The sequence below is a fragment of the Pollicipes pollicipes genome, unplaced genomic scaffold (genome assembly GCF_011947565.3).
Source record: "Pollicipes pollicipes isolate AB1234 unplaced genomic scaffold, Ppol_2.1 Scaffold_4881;HRSCAF=5763_pilon_pilon_pilon, whole genome shotgun sequence".
Classification (NCBI taxonomy): Eukaryota; Metazoa; Arthropoda; class Thecostraca; order Pollicipedomorpha; family Pollicipedidae; genus Pollicipes; species Pollicipes pollicipes.
In genome coordinates this window covers 25,541,176-25,564,768 of record NW_023596576.1, presented here as the reverse complement: position 1 = coordinate 25,564,768, position 23,593 = coordinate 25,541,176, and the positions used below count along the sequence as shown (strand labels likewise).

The following is a 23,593-nucleotide window of genomic DNA, read 5'->3' as shown; positions in this document are numbered from 1 at the left end:
GGAGCCCAAGTTGGTGGGGGTGGGGGGGGGAGACTGGACCCCGCCACCACCTGAGTAGGAAACATACCACACCCCAGACATGAACTAGATAACTAGCCCGAGCAATGCACATGGCTTAGAAAGGACACTTGCGCCAGTGACATGGAGAATACGAATTCGGGCTCGAACAGAAGTCCATGCTCGTGACAGACGTTATACGGTTAGTTCTTGCAATATTCCAAACGCGCGCGCGACAAACCCACTGAGGGAAGTGCGGCAAGCGTATACTCGACCATCCATGCACGCGTGTCACGCGCAGAAAAGTTGTTGGCTGACAACAGGCTTGGCGATATGGAATGTGTGAGCGGAGCAGTGAGGGTGTTGACGATAATCCACATGAAGCGAACGAGCAGCAGCTCGGACGTTGGACGCCTGCGCACGCAGCGCACCCGTGCCTTGTCACTGTCCATGTGTCTGCGGCGCCACCTCATGTCGGTAACGCCACCGTCACCAGCTGAACCCATTATTCCCCCCCCCCCCTCCGTCTGTGAAGACCGTGCTCCGTACACATATCTTGCAATCTGCCACCCGGCTGCTCCCAGCGGAGACCGCATGCGGTTAGCGGGGCGGCGCCGGCGCCGGCACCGCCTAGCCCGACGACGACCCCGGCCGGGAACACTCGCTACCGTCAGGCGGCGGGGGCGGGGGGGGGGGGGGACGCATCTGCGGCCGCCACGGTGATTCTCACGGCGACCCGCTGCACCGGCGGCGGGCGGCGCGGCCCAGTCAGGGCCAGCGGGGCTTCTGGCCGGGTGCGGCCCCACTACTGTCAGCTGCTGGCGTCATCGCGCGGCGCCAGCCGGCCGCCGCCACACGCAGGTTCAGAAACAACGTGTTTATTATAAGATCTGAGGGGCAGCGCTGCCCGGAGGCGGCAGCTGTGGGAAGGCGGGCGTTCGGCGCGTCCGGGAACTGGAATGGAGTGGCGCCGTGCTGTCCCAGTCCGCCCACATCACTCGCACCGCTCCGATAGAAGCGCAAGCCGAATCATCGCGCGCACAAACACACACGCACGGTTCAGAATACGAAGCCGTGGCGGCGGTAGGTGGCTGTTCGCGTAAACGCGGCGATCAGCCGTTCAATTGGCTGGCGCGCAGATATCAAAATCACAATAACCTTGGCGATTACCGCATTCAACTAGCATGCTTTACAACGACTGATCCGTACATAGTCTGCAACCTTTTACCGGGCAGCTTTCGCGGTGCATTGCCGCCCAAATCGTCCCTCCATGGAACTGTATCACTGGAGCCTATGATCTGGGCGAGAATTACTGTGCTTCGGTCCCACAAGGCTTCGAGCTGTTCCTGCCCTTCCACTTAAATAGCTTAACGTAGCGTAGCGTAACTTGGTCTGGATAACAATGGGTTGCTTCATTTGTGCAAGGCGCGATCTTCTCGGACATATTTGAATGCCTGTGCGAAGGCACCAGCAAAAACGGACGTGAAAATGCGCAGGGAAAAGCTAGTTAATTCAATTTCAACGCGCCAATATCAGCCATGCCAAATTTCAGTTCATCTAAAAATCATCCAAGGTACTCAAAGCGTTCAAGCTCGGCTCTCTTTTCCGTTTTACGGCCTATGAGCGTTTAACCGCCGCATCCGACCTCCGACCTCCCTTCGGCACCTATTTGTTCAGAACCGCGGCGTAATTGGCCAGTGCCGGTCGGCCCCCCGCACCTGAGCCTTAGCTGACGCGCATGCCCAGCTTGTCGAGCACGCGCAGCCCCTTCTCAGCGTACTCCTCGCGCGTGATCCAGAAGTTCTCCTTGTCCTTCATTACGTCGGCGAGCACCGAGCCGCCGATGAAGACCATGTCCTTGCGGCGCGGCGGGTCCTCGATGCGGATCTTGAACTTGGCCAGCTTCTCGGCATCGCCGCGCAGCACGCGCTCCAGGTAGAGCTGCTTGATCTCGCGCTCCAGCCGCGACGGCAGGCCCGGGTACATGGTGGAGCCGCCCGACAGCACGATGTGCTTGTACATCTCGGGCCGGATGTCGATGTCGGCCGTCTGGATGGTGCCGAACACCAGCTCGGCGATCCCTGTAGGACGGCGAGATCGCGGTCAGGCCGGGTCGCAGGGCCTGGCGGCTCATACGTCCGCGGCGTTAGATCCATACGGCATGCAGTCGCTCGCTGCAGAGCGATCCTGGCTGGGGGTGGCCCAGAGTAGCGCAGCATACTGGGCTGGACGTCCAGTCAGTACGGCAAAGGACGCTCTTAACATCCAGACCAGACTGCGTTACCTACTGAAAATACGAGCCAACTGAATGATAAAATACTGAAACAGTTCCCGCAAGCTATGCAAACTGATCACAGCCAAATGCAGCCCACGGTGGACGCTGGCCACTAGCAGCAAGCGCCGAACCTCGCGCATCACAACGCCCTGCAGTCCAGAGCATCGCACCACACCGGCTCACGGCCCCACCCGCCGGCCACCCACTCACCGTTGCCCTCGACGTTAATGAGGTGCGGCTGGAAGAGCGCCTCGGGTGCCTCGAAGCGCTCGCCGCCGACCTTGATGACACGCCCGTCGGGCAGCGTGTACGACTCGACCAGCACGGTCGTCTCCAGCGCCAGCCGCTGCTCCTGCTCCACGTTGTAACCGACGTAGCAGAGCTTCTCCTTCATCATGCGTACCGTCTCGAAGTCGGCCGAATGGTTGAAGGCGTAGCCGCGCAGCAGCAGCAGCTTGATCATGTAGCGAGTGATGTCGCGACCGGCGATGTCAAGTCGGCGCGTCAGATGCGGCAGCGCGAAGCCCTCGTACACGGGGCACACGTGCGTCACGCCGTCGCCCGAGTCCACCACCACGCCCGTCAGCAGGCCCTGCGCGTACAGCGTCAGCACCGCCTGGATGGCCACGTAGGCGCCGGCGAAGCCGTACTTCTCGAACATCACCTCCACCATGCGCTCGCGGTTGCTCACGGGGTTCATCGGCGGCTCGGTCAGCATCACTTTGCACTCGCGCGGCTGGATATTCATCTTCTCGGCGCCGAACGTGTAGTCCCAGACGTGCAACATGTCGTCCCAGTTGCGGACGATGCCGTTCTCCATGGGGTAGCTGACCTGCAGCATGGAGCGCAGCTGGCTGGCCTCGTCGCCCACCATCAGGTCCTTGACCTCGATGCCCTCGATCTTGTTCTCGGCGCGGATGATTGGCCGGCCGACGATCGACGGGAAGATGTGCGCCGGGAAGTTGGCGCCCGCGTAGCCGCACTTGACGAAGCCAGTGCCGTTGTCGCACACGATCACCTTGCGGCCCTGGCTGTCCATGGCTGCTGGCTGGCTGGTGTCAGTCTGCAATGTTTCAGGATCATGCGTCAGGGTAGGGTTGACAGACAAAATGCCTCGCAGCTGGCAACAGTGAGGGCAGAACATTTTATAGTGCTCAATACCATTTCTGCAGTGCAGCAGCATGACAGATTTTTGCGAAAGCATTGCAAGCCACCTCACGGCGACCACAAGTAGAAGCATATGCCATTCAATGTTACATCACAGAAGGATGTATGCATCTATCTTAATACAAATGTATTAGTAATGCATGTAGGTGAAAAATACAACCAATCAACACAATACATGTCTGCAAAATATCCCTTGCATTAAGGAGCAACCAACTGGGCTACCACTAAAGGGGTGTAAATCACAAAAATATGTAATAAGTGGCTGGGACTAGTTCTTCTTTTTGTGAGAGTTGAAACCAAACCACCCAAACAGCAAAAACGTTTTCCTTCAGACCCAGGCTCAAACAGAATGCAGGTAAAATACCAGCATGGGTCATATGAAGATATGAACATAAATAGCAATGAAAAACTAGCTTGTTATTGTTCAAATAACAAATGCCCAGATTGTGAATATTTGCTATTACATGTGTGTCCCTAGAATGCTTAGGACCTAATGCCATTTTAAGTACTTATCTACCTCGTTTTTTCAAACACTTCACTAACCAATATTGACAACCTTATGAGGCAGCTGTCCCACTGATGCCCTGCACTGTTGATGAAAAAAGGTCATAATTATTCACCTGATTTTTACCATGAATATATATATATATATATATATTGGAACAGGAACTTGACAGAGTCATTGCCACAATGACTTATTAAGGCAATGAAACATCTCTTGCAGGGCACCAGGACAAAGTGGCAGATACAACAAGAGGTAGCTACCAAGGGCACTGACAAAACACAATGTCACTGTTGTAATGTGCCATGATAATAATGTTTTTGCACCTCCCCCACCTCTCTTTAACCCTACAGGGATTGTGCAGCACCTGGCTGTGCTGTCAGCATTATCTATGGTAAAGCTTCATTCCTATTTACAGGGAACATGATGCATGTGATCATGCATCCTCCATGAAATGTTGGTAGCCATGGTGATCATATTAGCAACTCAGGGCTAATAAGTCAAGGCAGAGCTCCAAACCTGAGCACTCCAGATCAGCCAAAAGTCTAGACTTCTAGATTTGATAAGTATTATAAGTGTTATATAAAAGGGAACATTATTATCAGTAACCATCGGCGCAAGCCCAAATCTGATACCATACCCAATATATATATATATATATATATATATATATATATATATATATATATATATATATACAGAGCCCCAGATAAACTGTGGACACATTAATCCTAATCATGACCAACAATATGCAAACACTCAGTATCAGCAATCAGTATGCACTCCATTGTATTCAAGTGTTATTGATGCTATGGCTAAGTAAGTCATCTGAGTCAGGAATGACTCATGTTACAGAGATGCAAAATATTTTTGGCTATTAGCCTTCATCAGGTAGCTATGTATTTCACATCAATACACTGATGGAGACCAGTATTTAAGTGTATTTTTGCTCACTTCAGTGCACCTCTTCAAGTGGACCATCATTTTGAATCACTTCCTGTAGACCTTGAGCATGAGTGCCCTTGGTTAACCTGCTGATAAGGTGCCTGCTGCCAACAACCAGCCTCCAATATACCAAGACAGCAGTATTGGTCAAATGATGTGCAAACAACAGCTACATTGACAAAAGTGGGTGATTCACATTGTGCTCAAGGTCACAGTAACCACTGCACTCATGGTCATAGCTTTCTTGATATAACAACTGCTTGCCTAACAGTGTTTTTTAACAATTGCATCCTGGCCAAACTAAACAATACATGCTGCATTGAAGTACATCTGTAGTAAGAGTAACATTTAAGCAACAATTTCATTGTGTACATACAGCAAATATGATCATCCCAAGTTTGGCTCATAGTCACTACAAATTTCTGTGCATAGAGTATATTTGCTGGAATTATGTCCCTAGGTAATTTAAGCAGAAAGCACAAAAATTCTCACACAAAGCATGCATACAAAATTGGACACAATATGGACTTGAGGTGACCTGCATTTGGTGCACACATGATCCAGGTTCAGCACACTGATATCACACTGATCACAGCACACTGATATCTAGTGTAGTGCATGGATTTTTTGCAGACAAGCCAACTGGCACATTGAAGACTACAGTATGCTGTATGTGAAATGCTAATTGGGGAATGGATACAAAATGGCTCCAACTTTGTCAAAAATGAATATAACATACACTTGCCTCAAAGTCCCCTTTGGGAAATAAGCATGCACAAGAACTTTAGGTTAATTCATGTCAGCAAACATGCAGTTATTGATGACAATTTATTATTTCAAGCTGCATGACAAATAATTTCCCCCACTTGACAATGGAGTACAAACTGCAGTGTTTGATTTGTTTGTCTGATGATGGCCTCTCATATCATAACAACCCAACTTCCCCTCATAATTTTAATCTGACTACATTGACATGTGGCCTGACACACATGAATTACAAGTCAATGGGATAAACATATCATGAATAGATGCCTACTGTGCACAATGGTGGTCAAACTTTCAAAAAGTAGACATGTTATAGAAAACATGGCTGAGGTGAAAGCAAAACTAGGATAAAATTTCAGTGCACATACTTTACAAATTTGGGAAGTTTGCCTCATGGCCAGGAATGATTTCAGTACAGAAACCATTATGTGAATAGCTTGTGATATTGCAAAGGTAATTCTAAGCAAAAATACACTGAATAAAATTTTAATCAAAAACTGAAAATTCAGCTCACTTTAACCTAGCCAAGCTCAGCACAAGCATTGCTAGGTTCAGTGACAGATGCTGCATAGGCATCCCACCCAGCAAATTTATTTTTTGCAGACTGTTGACATGTGACCCTAACACATGACACAGACCAGGATAGTAGACATTGAACAGTCAACATTTTGTGTCACTTTTGGCACATGTTTATTTATATTTCCTTTGTAAGTATTCAGCTATTCATTATAATAGATGCACTCAGTTTCATATTTCTAGTTGTCATCCCGAGATAGAAGGGTTTATGCAACCCACAAGGATTCCTGAGGATGCTTCTCTTACATAATGTTCAACCACACCCAAATTTTCAGCAGCCCAAGGGGCATGTATTATTAATGTCCTAACACTGTACAGGTGGCCCATGCACATAAAGGTGCATGCTTCGTGTCCCTAAAACTAGATATTGCAGTACTCAGAACTGAACATGGAATCCACATGTTTAGGTACTATGTCACTCAAAGCATGTTCTCATGCATATGAGCATGTAAAGCTAAAATTTTGACATATTAAAAAATTGACCTTTGACTTGGCATTAAGCTGTAAATTATGTACCTAGAAAAATTGAACACATCATCAATCACAACATTTTATTGATAACAATCAATCAGTGATATTCCACCAAAATATATCTCCCTTTGCTGGGCAACAAGCAATTGTGTGGACACGGGAACCCCTTACCATTCTGTCATAACAAAACAGTGACTCAAGGCAAGGATTAATATGTTAAGAACACATCAACAGCTTAAAAAAACCACGCATAGTTGAACAATGATGGATAATAAACACAACGTGACATCACAAAATGCTTACGAATAATTAGCAATGCATAGTGCACTCCCACGGCAACATCGCCCGGTCACTTTCCGTGGTCCATTGCTAACCTGCTATAGGAGATGCTAAATACCTCGGACTGTCATATGAAAGCTATATTAAATTATCTACGATGTATGCCACAAAACCGGCAGGAAACCGGCTAGGCACCTTCCGGCAGAGACTGGCAGACGTCGGAACACACTTGCGACGCGTTGCTATCGGTGCCGGCAGTTCCGTCCAACTCTGTTGCCCAAATAACCCAAGCAAAAAGTAAGCGGCGATTTCTAGATCATTCGCCAATGAACAAGCGTTCTGGATACAATGCCAGAAGCTTTAGTGTCATTTACCGCTTACAACAGCAGCAGAATCATTTACCGATCAGGTTTTGAGATTGCGGCGTTCAGTGAAATACGCCCTCGCCATATTTGTAGTAAGCGTTAAGGAAATAGATCATGTCCGTCAGGGGACAGCACTACTTTACCGCCATCCATGTAGCCAATTTCAAACTACGGAACTACACGCCGGCTTTTCTTCAAACCAGTACCAATCGAAAGCTAGTATGCGGCTTTATTAGCCGTTGGTTAACTGGTGACCCCAGATCACCATCTTAACCTTATGAAACCGCATAAACCACTTAAAGGCATTGCAGCTGGGTCCAAATCTGGGAAACCGCCCAGCCGACCTGCTTGGAACTTTTACCGGAAGATAAAGCATATGCAATTTCATCAGCCGTTCTGAAACTGGCGACTCCAGGTCACCATCTTTACCTTCAAAACCCGCATAAACCTTTTAAGGGCATTGCAGCCAAGTCCAAACCTGGAAACCGCTCAACCGATGTGCTAGAAACCTTTACCAGAAGATAGCGAGGATGCGATTTCATCAGCTGTTCTGAAAGCAAACCAAGCCTCCTCCTCTGTCAACTTCGGCTTTTCTTATGGTGACCATTAACTAGAAATTTTGCAACGTTTTACTGCTGAGGGCAAAAAAGATTTTCGTGGAACGCGTTTTCTACGCGAAATATCTTTCGCACATAAGCCTATCACATTTATTTACACCGAACATCAGAAAGTTAACGTTGGTAAGTTCTGTTGTGGCCCACACAATTATTCCATTTGCAGCGTAGACACGATGTGCAACTTGGGTGACTTTTACGTCAGCCTCGTTAACTTACGAAAACCTCAGCGTCACCTCAAATGCTACACAGAAGCATCTAACATCGCTAGGTCCAATCATGGTCCATGTGAATAAAGATAGGGGCACGCATTTTGCCTTTGTTTGCGAAATGCGCCAGTTGGTAGATCATGAAAAGTTATTGGCTTCATTTGGAAGCGACGACGACGAGGCTCTCCACAGTGCATTTAAAGCATGCTCTCCGCACGCTGAACCATACCTCTGCCACATTAATCTCAGGCGTCATATCAAGTGTAAGCTTAGTGATATGCTCATCGGGGTACCTGAGCAGAGTGTCGTTTTAACATATATTTTTGACCAAAATGCTGGTTTGGTTCATACGACCGATGCCGGTTTACTCTCACAACACCTCGAGGCATGCATGGCCAAGTGGATGAGTGTCCTGGGTCAAAAGGGAGTAAAGCTTTCGAAATGGTTCAAGAAATACACACTCGACAGCTTTATCAGAGGAATTATGGGTGATAAGTTTTCTGCCAACCGCACTGAGAGCATAAATGATGTCATTTCCGCAGCATCCAGTCGGCAGCGTCTTGGCATCTATCACATCGTTGAGACGTTACGTGATGTGGTTATGTACCAGGAGGCCGGAGTGGGCAAAGCTTATGACTGCCAATGATCGTACACAGTCCATAAATCCTATGAACATCTGCTTACAGCGACCGGTGACGAAATCAGCTTATATTAACGCAAGATCAGACGCGATCAGTTCTTCAACCAAGCACCGAAGCCGTTATGCACCAACATTAGTGAGTCACTGACAATCCCACCTTCGGTAGGGAGGAAGCCACATTAGCGACCCCTCAGATCTAAGATCCCAGTTTGCCATAATAAAGAACCATTCCTCAAAGTTGCAACCTCTCTCAAAACAAAGAAATGTAAATCTTGGAATAAAAATTGACTGGAGGGGCGTTACGTAAGCCTCACGACATCGTCCAGTTTTAAGGAGCGAGGGGGTTTCTAAGAGCTGTTGGAGATGTGGTAGTAAGAAGTTGCAACTGTTAAAAAGATGACTAGGATGTTTTATCACATTACGAAGGCAAGTGTTACGTCACGGTTTCTCAATCTTATAAGCAAACGCGATTTTATACGAGTTGACGCAGATGCGCTTCCTGTACTAACAAGCGTGCATAAATAACACATCCTGGAAACATTGGGAGTCGAAGTTTGACTGTGTGTGTGTATGTTTTGGTGTCTTTACGCCTGCACGCGCGTGTATGTTGTCAACGTGTGTGGTGCATACACGACTTATGTATACACGACGCATTTTGACGCTGATTCAATTCAAATGCGTCTGCCTTAACCGCGAGTATTGGAGAGGAAGATGAACATCTGAGACCACCAATTTCAGTACCCCTGATGAAATCGTATGTGCTCTATTTTCTGGTGAAAGTTCCAGTCAGATCAGTTGAACGGTTTCCGAGTTTGGATTTGGCCGCAATGCCCTAAAGTGGCTTATGCGCTTTTTAAAGGTAAAGATGGCGCCCTGAGGCCACCAATTTCAGTACGGCTGATGAAATCTCGTGCATTCTATCTTCTGGCAAAGGTTTCAAGCAGATCGGTTGAGCGCTTTTCAAGTTTGGACTTAGCTACAATGCCCTAAAGTGGTTCATGCGGTTTTTGAATGTAAAGATGGTGACCTGATTTCATTAGTTTTAGAACGGCTAATAAAATTGCATCCTCTGTATCTTCTAGTAAAGGTTTCAAGCAGATCGGTTGAGCGGTTTTTCAGTTTAACTTGGCTGCAATGCCCTAAAGCGGTTTATGCGGTTTTTGAAGATAAAGATGGTGACCTGAGGTCACCAGTTTTAGAACGGCTGATGAAATCGCATGCGCTTTATCTTCAGGTATAAGGTTCCAAGCAGGTTCCAAGGGTTCCAAGCAGATCGGTTGAGGGTTTCCGTGTTTGGACTTGGACTGCAATGCCTTGAAGTAGTCCTATACTGCTTTTGAAGGTAAAGAAGGTGAGCTGTGGTCACCAGTTTTAGAGCGGCTAGTGAAACCGCATACTAGCTTTCGATTGGTGCCGGTTTGAAGAATAGCTGACCAGTAGTTCTGTCCCAACCAGAGGGCAGATGGATATCCAACTGCCTGTTTCATATTGCGAGGCGCCTCGATTGCCTCCAAATTTGGCGTGCAGAGTCCTCTGAACACGCCGATTCCGAAAATCATAGGTTGTGGGGCGGAATTTAGCGTAACGTCCGAGTTACAAGACGCGTAACAGGCCAGTTTGACACTGCGGAGTGTCTCGTTCCCCTCCAAATTTGGTGTGCAGGACCTTCTCAACACGCGAATTCCGAAAATCATTAATTTTTGGGTGGGATTTTGCGTAACTTCCGAAACACAGCGCGCGTAACGACGCCAGATCGACGTTGCGCGGCGTCTCGATGGCCTTCAAATTTGGTGTGCAGGGCCTTTTCAACACGCTGGTTTCGAAAATCCCGTGGATTTGGGTGCGATTTTCCGTAACTTCCAAATTCACAAAATGCGTAATATGGCAGTTTGATGTTGCGAGGCATCGCGATCATCATCACCTTTGGTGTGAAGGTTCTACTCTACAGGCTAATTTTGAAAAGCATAGGTTGTGGGGAGGGATTTTGCGCAACTACCTAGTTACCAGAAATTAAACATCCCAGTTTCATATCACGAGTCGTCTCGATTGCCCCCATGTTTGGTGTGCAGGGGCTTGTCAAGACGCTGATTTCGAAAAGTGTAGGTTGAGGGGTGGTATTTTGCGTATCTTTCGAGCTACAAGACGCATGACATGCTAGTTGAATATGGTAGGGCGTCTCGATTTGCTTTCAATTCGGTGTGCAAGGTCACGCTCAGCACGCTGAATCCGAACGCCAAATTTGGAGGCAATCGAGACGCCCTGCAATATCAAACAGGCGTGTTACGCGTCGTGTAACTGGGAAGTTACGCAAAATACCGCCCCAAAGACAGTGATTTTCGGAATCAGCAGGTTGAGAAGACCCTGCAAACCAAATTTGGAGACAATCGTGACACCCCGGAACATCCAAAAAACAGTTGGATATCAACCTGCTGCTGGATTGACGGATGTGGATAGGTCTATCAGCATTTCGATTTTCAACTGCCAGTTGGATATTCCGGGGAGTCACGATCGCATGCAAAATTTGGTCCGCAGGACCTTCTGGACACGCCGATTCCGAAAATCATTGCCTTTGGGTTGGGATTTTGTATAACTGCCGCTCTGGCAAGAGGCATAATTCATTCACTTCTAACGACCTCGGAGCAGGGATGTAGTTACCTGTTCGGTTGGAAAGAGGAAAATGCCCGATCTCCTCCCTAACTTTGAGGGGAAAGTGGTTCAAACCGGTGAAAAAAACGCTTTTAATGAATTTAGACGGTTTGTAAAGCCATTTTTGCGTAGTGCTCAGACCCTAACTAATTTTTGCAAAACTACACACACCTGTCTACGAAACTATAGAAGCTGGGGACACCAAGATTGCGAGGTGCGAAAGTTCACCATGATGCACGTTATGTGTGGGGGCGTATCTACAGCGCGGCTCTTGAGGCACGCGACCTTCCCTTTACCAAATTGCTTGCATGTATCAACATACGCGTGAATTGCCACAAGTAAATCAAGATAGACGCTTAAACGTAGGTCGATCCAGAGCACATGATGTTCTGATAAGTGTCTTTTTCACCGATTGAGGACCCCAGTTAGAACGCGGCCCCTATTTTGGCTGGAGACCACGAACACCGAACAGCCGGTCCAATTCGGTCTGAGCTGCGGGGAACATTTCCTACGCAGGGACGGGACTGGGGTCCGCAATGTGCTTTGGTCGGGCCTCTGGAACAATAAGAAGCCCCTTTAACGGTCAGGGACCCACAGTGGCCCTCAGGGAGCCCTGTGTCGAACCACAGGGAGAGGGACGGTATCTGCAATGCCGGATGGCCTGTTGCGTTGGTCGGGCTCTCCGACAATGGAAGGAGATATATAACGAGAGGTCCCGATGGGACAATCGAGGGACCCTGTGGCAGTCAGGGCCTCAGCAGCGAACGGGAGCCCTTCACCCCATTTCAGCTGAGGTCCGTTAAACCTAACTGAAGTTTATGTGCTAATTATAGGATCACCTGCGGCGATAGCTGTCGCCTAGTGTAAGTGAGGGCTCTGGCGTTGATCTGGGACCATTTGCCCGGGTCAGATGGGTTTCTGCGCCACGGAGAAGACCAACATATGATTTTTCTTTCCAAGGTCCTCTGAATCGACTTGCACCAATGGCTCCGCTCTGTCTTTTGATATTGCCTTGCTTTTTCTGCATGCCTGTTTGCAATCCTTCAGCGCAGGATCATGGAGTTCAAGACGGATGTCATAAGCGGTCGGCGTAGTCTGTGCATGTCATGCAAAAACAAAGGCTTTGTATGCTGCCGATGGTGTATGTAAGTGACTTAAAATCACTGGTACTGCGCTATCAATAAGAAATAGTGTTAAATCCCACTAATTCGCCGGCGTTTTCCACAAGCAAGATCGCTTTGTTGTGTGCCTGACCGATGTACCATGTCTAGGCATTTTATGAAACGTTAGAGGAAAGTCGGGCGGTTCAGAAACAGCCTGATAAAATCGGGCATATATTTAGTATTGACGTAGTCGGTAACCGGGTCAGTATTGTTCGCAGTGTTTCCGTATCATGGAATATAGCTGAATGTATGAACTCCTAATGTGTCAGCCATGCTGTACTCAACCGTTTGAAATTTACGGTCTATTTAGAAGTCCTGAGGAAGAGTGCCGGTACATTCGAGCATGTGGCAGCAACCATTGCTTCTTACAACGGCATTCAGAAAGCCATGAGTTTGCGGGAGGAAGCTCTGAACAGTTCTGGGTTCAGGGACACCAGGTGCGCTCGTCGGGCAGGAGCAAAATAGTGCGGCACCGTGCACTATAAGTGTCACGACAGTGCGTGCGAGGCGTTTGTCTGGATGTCAAAAATTGGTGCCCTGGGTCAATACGTCGATTGTGACAAACAGCAAAGCTGGTGATTCCCTCACTTGTTAAGTTTAAAAAAACCAAGAATGTGACCTTCCAGTGTTGGGTGTTGATTGCTTGGAGCCACGAAATACAAATAAGTGTGGAAATAGTAATAAGTGTTTAGTAAGCAAGTAATAAGTATTTTCTTAATAATGCATTAGTCTTCTCATTTTTGGTTTAGTCCAAACGGTGCAGAGATAACGATTTGAGGTTACAATTAAGCGCAATTCGTCAGAAAAAATACCTTTAACAGTCCGGGGGACCTATTACGCGTCATCCAATGCACTGACACGGTCATGCCGTGTAATCGTGGAGACTCTTTTACCTCCCGCAAACTGGCATGTGGCAGGTTAAACAACCAGCCGCCTGAGGAACCCATTCCCAGGTGCCTGTCACGTGCTAGGGTGGGAAAGCAGAAACACTCCGGCATGACTGCGGGAACCGGCATAAATATGCGTGGGTAGTAAATACACCAATGATTGACCACCGAATCACAAACTTGCAGCGACTCAGACCCCTATGGCCGACGCCCGAAGAGTTAGTCCTACTTGTTCTGTCCTATGAGGTGACCAGAGTAGGTAGAGGATGATGACGGAACGGATCATAACTAACAGACCAGAGTAGGTAGAAGATGATTACTGGACGGGTCATAACTGGCAGACCAGAGTAGGTAGAGTATGATTACTGGGCGGGTCATAACTGACAGACCAGAGTAGGTAGATACTGATTACTGGACGGGTCATAACTAGCAGACCAGAGTAGGTAAAGGATGATTACTGGGCGGGTCATAACTGACAGACCAGAGTAGGTAGATACTGATTACTGGACAGGTCATAACTGACAGACCAGAGTAGGTAGATACTGATCACTGGACAGGTCATAACTGACAGACCAGAGTAGGTAGAGGCTGGTGATGGCTAAGAAGGCAGTCCTTACAACATAAATGTGGAGAGGGGTGTGTGCATCTTCTGATCCTTAGTCGTGTAAGCGTGTCGGTTTCTCTTCTTTCTCGTGGCAGCGGAGGGCCAAGACATCGGGCGAGGCCCGTCGGTTGTACACCACGTTCTTGATTTAAAACAGAGGCGTACGCACATGGCAGCGGGGGCAGGGGGGGGGGGGGAGGAGGCGCCCCTCCCCATCCTAATCCTCATTACCAAATTTGCTCATGTATGAACATGAACGCAGCGGAATGTTGAATCAAAGATCTCAGCTGGACGCGTAAAATCAAAAAGTTCGAGCACATGCGATGCTGTTTTGCGACACGCAGGAAATCCTCGCGAAGGCAGCAGACTTCGCCCTGTTTCGTTTTCGAGTTGTGCTCTCCTCCCCCACCCAATTGTAAAATTCTACACATGCTCGTGTTTGCACAATACACCAGGTTCACAATGACGTGATAGAAAGGTGAAACAAATAAACGAATTGCCGTTTCGTGCAACTCCCGTTTGTAGCTCACAGGCCGCGCGGACAGGCGAATGTCATCGTACCATCGTCCCATCGTACCATCGTACCATCAAACGTTGTGCGCGACCTTAGGGTGGCGTGGACTGGTAGTGTTAGTTTAAAGTCTGTGCCAGCTCGATCAGTCCTCGAGACCCCAGCGCGTCCAGCTGGGGTTAGGGTTCACCACAAATGTGCCGGTCGGATGAAAGCAAAATGATTCGGAAGAACGTAGCATGTGAGGTCGCTTGCAAACCCTGCGCAGGCATATTGCATGAAGGCACGAGATGTAGTGTTCGTGACCAGTTGTATGAACACCTTGGAAACAAGGGACACATGGTAAGGTGTTGTCTTGTGACAAACTTACCATTGTTTGCAGACTGGCCTGGCATATAAAGGAGTTGGAATGACAACACGTAAGATACCTTTCAGAACACTGTATGGTACGAAATGGAAATGAACCTAAAAGTAATGTTTTCAGGTATCTAGTGTACCCGTATTTCAGGAAAACTTGCTGATTTTCCAGGACCCAGGGTTCGTTTCTTGTCCATGTCGGCAGGGGGGGGGGGGGGCTCAGAGTAGCATGGGCAGGGGGGGGACTCAGAGTAGCATTGGCAGGGGGGGGGGGGGCTCAGAGTGGCATTGGTGGCTAAAGTCAGTATAGTGTGGTGGTGCTGGGGTTGGGGGCTAGCACATGGGGGCACGCAATACGCCTCTGGCGTGTTAGCTGATGGCTGAGGGCTCCTCCTCCCCCCGTTAACGGACGTGATTGCACCAGTGGTCGCGGATAACGCTCGACCGCTATTGTCCGGGCACAGGGGAGTCAGCCAAGCGCTGCCCTGACGGGTGTGGGATTTCTCTGGGAGTCAGCAGGTGGGCGGCGGCCAGCATCCTGCCGCTCCCACCCACTCTTTGGGCACACCGTCCGGCGTCCAGCTGGCGCGGGCTCACGTCTGCACCCGTCCTGCGCTGATAAGACCGGAGCCATGGCGCCGTGGGTCAGTATATAAGGCGCTAGCTGGTTGCCGCACGTCCGTTCTCTTCAGCTGCCGTGACGAGCACCCTCGAGTCACCATGAGAGCCGCCTGTATCCTGCTGCTCTGCGGGGTCGCCTGGGCTCAGTTCATCGGTGGTAAGCTGCCATCGCAGTCCGAACCATAAGCAGCGCGGTGAATGTCTTGTAAACCGTTTTTTTCTGCATTTGCGCTCTGCATGGCAAATGGAAGTTCTTGATTTGATGATATGTTGGTTGCAACGACTTACTGCTGCTGAGTGGGAGGCACAGACTTTATTGGCTCGGCATGTGTGCGGTAGCCGTGACCTTTTTGGTGACCTGATATCAGGCGCGCAGCCAGAGCTTTGCCAACTGGGGGGGGGGGGGGGGGTAAGGGGTTGACAAAAGACCCTGCAATGTTCCGTTCGCCAACACAGGTTTATTATTTTATACTTAAATCAAGCAATTACTTGCGAAAACATCAACCCAAAAAGCTTGGCATACAGCCCACAACAGCCACACAGTCAGCCGCGCCGCACCACACATGCAACAATTCGCACCAAAAGCCGTCGCCCCACCCGCAGACTCCGCAGCGGTGACATGACCAAACACAGGTTCTTGCAATTTCCGCTAGGCGGCCGAACCACTACTAAAGGCACTACTGTTTAACATCACTACTGAAATAAACTTTCAAAACGCCTGAACACTACAGGCCCTCTGACAGTAAAACGCCCCACCGCAAACAGATCGGTGGATATGGTCCTATTGTTGTTGAGGACATGTTTTTCTTATATATATATATATATATATATATATATATATATATATATATATATATATATATATATATAGCATATTTCTACCCTCTAACTGGAATAAGGGCCGGACGCTACCGTGAGATAAATTCTGCCTTTCGCAGTTCGCAGTATATATATACTGACATAATCATGCGTTAGATAGCTGCATGAAATAAATCGTCGGCGTTTTTCGTCTCAGAATGGCTGAGTGAACTCTTTTAAGCGGATGGAGCTCAGAAATTTTGTCAGAATTTTTTATCTGGCCTATATAGAGCAAGCAAGGATTTCGCGAAAGCACAATCAAGACCAAAATGGGTCAACAATGTGTATTAAAATTGCCAAGCCACGTTTGTTTGGATATATTCAACATTCAGTCAGAAGCGATTAGTGGTACAAGTTATGTAGCGTAGTTTTGAGCGCACTCGCACATCTTGTAAAAATCTCGACGCCAGGCGTTGCAGTCTCCCTAGACCGCACAGGGTCCGCCTCGCGATATATACTAAGCTGTGGCCAACAGTGCACGAAAATGGTACCACATCTGAAAGAAGTACCTTTGAGTACTTTTGGACACCAAATCGCATATTTAGAGGCATTCCGGGCGTATATTTCACCTGAGCGGTTATTGGATTGATGACAAAACGTATTGGTATTTACAGCACCGCGAAGTGGTGCTGGAATCTGGTCGTGGATCTGAAAGAGTGAGGCAAAATCTCTAATTTCCGTATTGCTGTAACTATTAATCTGTCCAGAGGACATCCTCAAAGCTGCAAACAAGTTCCACCCGGTGTAATTGTTGAACTACGAATTACTTTGAGACATTAAGAAACATCATGCTACAATGAACATTGTTGTTCAGTGCCCACCCCTGGCGTTACTTGTAGTGGCCAACGCCGTTCGGTTTCGCGAAAAATGCAACCCAAGCCACGCTATCCTTGTTACCCCAGATTACGGGCATGTCATTGGGGCTTTATGATGCAATCAGCTGCTATATGGCGCCGCCAGCCCCTCATCCTGGTGGGAAGGGCGGGCAACGTGGGGAATCGAATTCCGGACCTGTGGTTTCCCAGACGTGCAGCGGTTAACGCAGGCACGTACACCACTACACTAGCGGCACCCGGCGCGCAGGCTCAAACTCTTGATGGTATGTTTTACTAGTGGATTCTGCAAAATAATGAATGTTTTCAGGGAAGCATGGGATGGCCTTGTGTGTCCTGCACTCTTTTCGTCCCACTCAATTCAACATTAATGAGACCCCCTACTTTTCCGATAAAGGGTTCCTCCGAAGAACAGCACCACGAGGCACATTGTTGTTCCCGGTTAAGGGTTGCAGGGCCATTCTGTCCAACCGCGGTGTGTTTTTCGGCCGTCATTCTGGCGACACAGCGCGGTGCCCCTGGCCGATCCGGAGGCCATAAGAGGGATACATCATATATTTTTGGTCCGCTCCCTGACGCGGGAGGCCTACGGACCCCCGCAGTTGACCCCAGATCGACGCATGAACCGCCATTAACGCAACAACATCCCTGCTCGCCGCAGGTGGTCAAATATATAACACATAGACTCCAGTTCGGCTTAACGGGCCCATACTGGGATAGGGATGGAGCGTCCACCGTTCTGTCCTGGGGGCCGTGACTGGCGAAGGACTCCTCTAGTACCTCAGTGTGAGCACTTATTATAAATCATTATGTCTCCTTTGATTGCCAGAGGGCCCCGACCAACGCACTAGACCGTCTGCCATTCAGGCTCCCGTCCCCATTCCTGATCAGCAAATCTTCCCATGAACGAATCGAGACCTCTCGTTGAAGGCCTCAGAATGCCCTGCTAGGCACTGGAAGCCACTAAACTATACAGGAGCCCGACCAATGAAAATCGTGGGCCTGGCATTGTCCCTGCTTGGGAAATGGGCCCCCAGAGTTCAAACAAACACGGAAACGACTGTTCGTTGTTCGTGATCTCTGGTCGAAATAGAGGAACGCTCCGTCTCAGGGGTCCCTATCGGTGCAAGAGATCATCTTGCTGACATTTGAGATTACGGCCCTGTGGGCGGGGGTCCTTAATGTAACCTACAACCAGCCCTTGTGACCTCTCAGCCATCCCATCGGGCCCTCGATCTTTGGTCTCGAGAGACCCTTCGGCCCCTCTTCGGGTCGCCTCAAACACCGCTCTGACCTGGGGCCACTTGCCGCCACAGGACCCCTGTTCGGCACTGTGGCACCTAACCGACACAGGAGCCCTCATCGTGAGCCCCTCCTAACCGACACAGGACCCCGAACATTTCAAATCGCTGACCCCGGCCTCGTTTCTGCTTGGGTGATGGGTCTCAGGGGCGTACACGGAAATGGAGTCGACGGTTCGGTGTTTGTGGTCTCTGACCGACTTATACACCCACATTGTCTCAGGGGCTCCTGAAACGTTGCAATAGGACCCCTGACTGATATTTCCGGTCACTACCCTAAGGGCCGCGATTCTTTATGTGACTTACAGCCAGTCCTTCGGGTCGTTATGCCCTCCAACCGGGCCTTTGATCGTCGGTTCCGGTGGGCCGTCCGGGCCCCTCTCCAGATCTCATCAAACACTGCCCTTGGTCGGTGCGAGCCCCTTGGGAGCACAGAACCTTCTGTTGGACACTGCGGGCCCCTAACAGACACAGAGGCCCCGACCAGTGTAAATCGCTGGTCCCGGCTTTTTAGCTGATCGATAACTGGGCCCTCAGGCCCATGCCGCCACTGAACCGACTGTGCGTTACTGGTGGAGTTTGGCCAAAATATAGACCCGTATTGACTCAGTGGGCCCCTAATCAGCGCGCAGGACTCTCTGGCTGGCATTGGAGTGCACGGACCTGCGGGCCGGGGCCCCTAAATGAGACCTCAGGCTGGCCTTTTGGGTTCTTTGGGCCCTCAAAGCGGGCCTTGGATCACAGGTTCCAAGGGGTCCTTCGATCCTCTCGAACCTAATGGGGGGAGGGGGGGGGCCATTCCCCCTGTGCCCCCATCACTGCCTGCGCTACTGCCTGGCGTGATCGGGTGTGGTATAACTGGCCCTACCAGGCTAACAGTAAACGCTGTCGGGTGCTTATACAAAAACATTAAAATGGCAATACCAAAGCAAAGTGCAAAAAAATGTTGTTACAGAAAACCGGAACGAGCTTACTTTTTTACTTTGGTAAAAGGCGGAGGCATTTTAAGGAGCTGAGTCTACCGGGTGTCCGTTCGAACCGTAGATAAACTGAAAATTGTGACTTATGTCCTGATCCATGAAGTACCTTTCCTCTGTCGAGGAGATTTCTCTTTTCAATATCAATCGGGCAAGGAAAGAGGACGAGGGCAGATCCAATGAATGAATAGGAGTCATGCTCCCCATGGCATATACGTGGGGCTCCATGAGATGAGAAAAGTTGCAGGCCCGCAAAATTAGTCTGAGGCCCAGAAACATTGCAAGTCCCCGTAAGATTGAGCGTGACGCATGCGCATGAACACGCGAGAAAAGCACCGTGTTATATAGGTGCGGTGTTATGACCAATAACATAAACAAAGTTTGAGTGCGGATCCGATCCCATTTGAGCACCCCGGAAGGAAAGCGGTCCCTCCTTAGCAAAATCCTGGATCCGCCCCTACAGTTGACATGTTTTTGGGCTTTGCATGGGTATTTTTGAGAGCGCGCAGGCGTCAGCGGCACCTTTGATTGCGAATGCTCTTAAGTTGCGAGATATACGTAGGATCAACCAACGCCACAGCCAAGTGTTGTTTCGACAAGCGAGACAGCAGGCGGACGGAGCCTTGCCTAAACAGTGGGAAAACTTTCAACACATCCGAGCGGCCCAGCGCGACGCAGATGAAAATCAGTTCCGCATAGGTGGAGGGTTGTAGAAGATAACCTTAAATGCAAAGATATGTAAGATGATATCTTTGCAGCCACCCATGCCAGACGTGTCAACCTTAGCAACAAGAAAAGCAGTTCCGCAAAGCTTGCGCCGTTGAGCGTGTGAGGCTTTGCGTTTTCAATGTTAGATGAGGTGTGATTTTCCCGTGACATGAAAATGCCAACAAAAAATGACTTTCCAACTTGATAAACACGGTTAACAAACGACCTGATAGTTTCCCAAAAGCAGCACAGCTTCATGACAAAGGCACCAACACATTTTGTAAGGAAAAAGTGCAAAGCATTAGCAAAAGTATGAGCCGATGTGTGCGGCCAGTCGCATCCGCTCGGGCCCAAACAATAGATCCCTAGTTTTGAAGCGTTTTTAAGAATCAATGTCAGGCCTCAGTAACCAGGACGGATGCTATCTGACGTAACGTAAAACCAACTGTACCATGCAGGTGAGTGTACCACCTACAAATGACTAAAGGAGCCCAACACCATCTGGCCCGTGATTACGTCAGCGGGCGATCTGAAAGTCGCCCTTGGCAACTCTTTTGAAAGCGGCTACGGGTACAGCACACTGCGACCTCAAGCGACAGAGACTTGGCCATGCAAGCCGCACAAGTGTGCTAGCCAGGCACCGCTACCAGGGGCGGCGCCACGAATTTGGAGAGGGGGCCAGATTTTCGAAGGAGCCTCCCAGACAAAATGGGACCTCCTCACAGGGCGTGGGGAGGGGAGGGGGGGGGGTCTCCTGAGCAGTGTCGTATTCAAAGAGGAGGGGCACCAAAGGTATGCACCCTTATATCAAATTTATACATGCATCATATCCAAGTAATATCCAGAGTGGGGCTTCCTGATTGTCTTGTAAACAAAAAAGTAAAAGTCAGTTATGTGGGCATCCTTGATCTGAATTTGGATCATCTACGGATAGCTACAATACCTGTAGTTTGGAAAAGGGTCCCGCAAAATTTTGAGCGGGCAAGCCATACTCTAATACCCCCCCCCCCCCCTCTGCTTGCCGGCAAGGGGAGAACTGCCCCCTCTGCCGCCCTGCTGTGCTACCCCTGAGTGTGATCAGTTTCTATTTCAAACATTCGTGCCCTTCAAAACACCTTGAGCAAGGTCACCACGAATCACTGATCATTACAAGCTCTCTCTTTCCGCGGGCTGACATTGCAGGCCTGGGAAGAGTCTAGACAGCCAATGGTCAAGCTTAGTGAGCCAGCACGCGAGCACTATGGCATTGAACACTGCATGTTAATCTCTGACGAGAGGCGTATCCACGGACGTGTCGATGAGACTTATTTGTGTGGGTTTTCACATGTGACTGGCTCAGTTACTTTAAGTTTGGTATCATTTGCAGGGTGACAGCTGATATCCGTCACGATTTTTCTGGGTGTTGATGGAACCCATTTATATTGGTTTCAACAAATATCGATTCCGTTGGTTTGTGTTTAGCCCCATCTGCACGATACCAACAGACAAATGTGTTACAATTTTCCAATGCTTTGATCAAGGTCAATTGCATGAATTTTTTTAATAGACTGGCTCCATTACCGACTCCATTGGTGTAAGTCTGGTAATATTTACAGTATGAAAACTACAACAATCACGATTTTGTAATGCATTGATGCTGTTGACTCATAATTATGGGTGACGGGGTATCCACAAGTGTCCGGCTCCAGTCGTTAAGGTTCGCTACGACCTACACAATGGCAGGTCATAGCTGTCACGTCTGCTGCCACCGCGCTCCCTTCATCAACCACGTAAGGCGCCTGACCGGCGTTAGCCTAACAATAACCATGTAATAGGCAGACATCTTAAAAACCTAAAAAATCTTTAAACCAAGTTGACGATAAGCATTATGATGGCGAGAGCACTGTTGCTTCATTTGCAGTGCGTATTGGTTCATTTTTTTGTGTTATCTTGTAAACATCTCTCAACACACACACACACACACACACACACACACACACACACACACACACACACACACACACACACACACACACACACACACACACACACACACACACACACACACACACACACACACACACACACACACACACACACACACACACACACACACACACACACACACACACACACACACACACACACACACACACACACCACACACACACACACACACACACACACACACACACACACACACACACACACACACACACACGTGTATGTAAATATATTTATTTAGGAATATATATTTGAAAAAAGCATCTTAGGCTACATATTTGAATATATATATATATATATATATATATATATATATATATATATATATATATATATATATATATATATCTATATATTCAAACGCGCAGGTGTTGATCTCGCCTCGAATTCCCTCTCCCAAGTGCGTCGCCTGACACGATGGCCTGCGATGTTAGTGGTCGCCGGGCACGTCGGCCACTATGGCTGCATACTTTGTTATTTATGTGATGCAATAACAAACAGGGAGCCAGTTGCAACTGACCCGGTCCGCTTGCAGATGGTTCCGAGGGCGGGACGACCACGCCGGCGTATGACTGTGACAGCAAAAAGGATGGACTGTACCCGGACCCCGACGACTGCCACTGCTTCTTCGAGTGCTCTAACGGCCGCTCGCTCTTCTTCCGCTGCCCGAACGGCACCGCCTTCTCGGAGCAGATACATAAGTGCGAGTTTGAAGACAAGGTGCCGGGCTGTGGATGAAACTGAGGCGCTCAACGCAAGCAGGCACGCTTGCTCTGCACAGGGGCAATGTCCTGCAGCCAACTGTAGGCCTGGTGGTGCTTACTATCCCTTGGATGATCTGTAGTTTGTGGAAATTAGCATCGGCGGACGGTATCACATTAATACATGGAAAGTCGCCATCCGATTCGTTGAGTCAGGGATGAGCAGGTTATAATTCATTCATGCGTCGCGACAACCGCGCGTACAGGTACGCGCGGCTCGACCATCGAGGACCATGGCCGCGGTCGTAGTGCGCTGGTTTGCTGGTTAGCCCGGCTTTTTGTTGTGTCTAAAAGTTGAAGATAAAACAAATGTAAGCCACGCAACAGCTGCGTGCTAAAGAAACGAAAAATGATTGCACTCTTGCGAAGCTTCGCGCTGCTCTGTCACACTGATACGCATCCGATAGGTACACATGTAATACATGTGTGCCTATCTAGCATCTAGTTTTTATGTTGTTCACGACGCTGAGCATTTCAGATAAGGTATGCAGCATCTGCTTGGTTCTTACCACTCGAACGAAGAACAATGACCAAGTCACATGAACCGACACGTTTTTAATATGGATATCAAGACCAGT

At 48.9% G+C, this 23,593-nt stretch overlaps 2 protein-coding genes across 5 annotated transcripts; one reads left to right on the top strand and one right to left on the bottom strand.

The window, feature by feature from the left end:
• Positions 1-859: 859 nt before the first annotated feature.
• On the bottom strand, positions 860-7,269 carry Arp2 (Actin-related protein 2). Of its 4 annotated transcripts, none has more exons than XM_037222990.1 (3): positions 7,173-7,269; positions 2,483-3,335; positions 860-2,078 (listed from the first exon to the last, which is right to left on the bottom strand). In XM_037222990.1, exons 2-3 carry the CDS (start codon positions 3,309-3,311, stop codon positions 1,723-1,725), a joined length of 1,185 nt encoding a protein of 394 aa, XP_037078885.1. In that variant the 5' UTR covers positions 3,312-3,335; positions 7,173-7,269; the 3' UTR covers positions 860-1,722. The 4 variants fall into 4 exon arrangements, with proteins under 4 accessions (XP_037078885.1, XP_037078883.1, XP_037078884.1 ...); XM_037222988.1 differs by having other exon boundaries at positions 7,002-7,268; XM_037222989.1 differs by having other exon boundaries at positions 7,096-7,268.
• Positions 7,270-15,670: 8,401 nt separating this feature from the next.
• LOC119101705 (endochitinase) lies at positions 15,671-23,373 on the top strand. Its single transcript, XM_037225122.1, has 2 exons — positions 15,671-15,751; positions 22,790-23,373. Exons 1-2 carry the CDS (start codon positions 15,694-15,696, stop codon positions 22,990-22,992), a joined length of 261 nt encoding a protein of 86 aa, XP_037081017.1. The 5' UTR covers positions 15,671-15,693; the 3' UTR covers positions 22,993-23,373.
• The last annotated feature ends 220 nt before the right edge of the window (positions 23,374-23,593 follow it).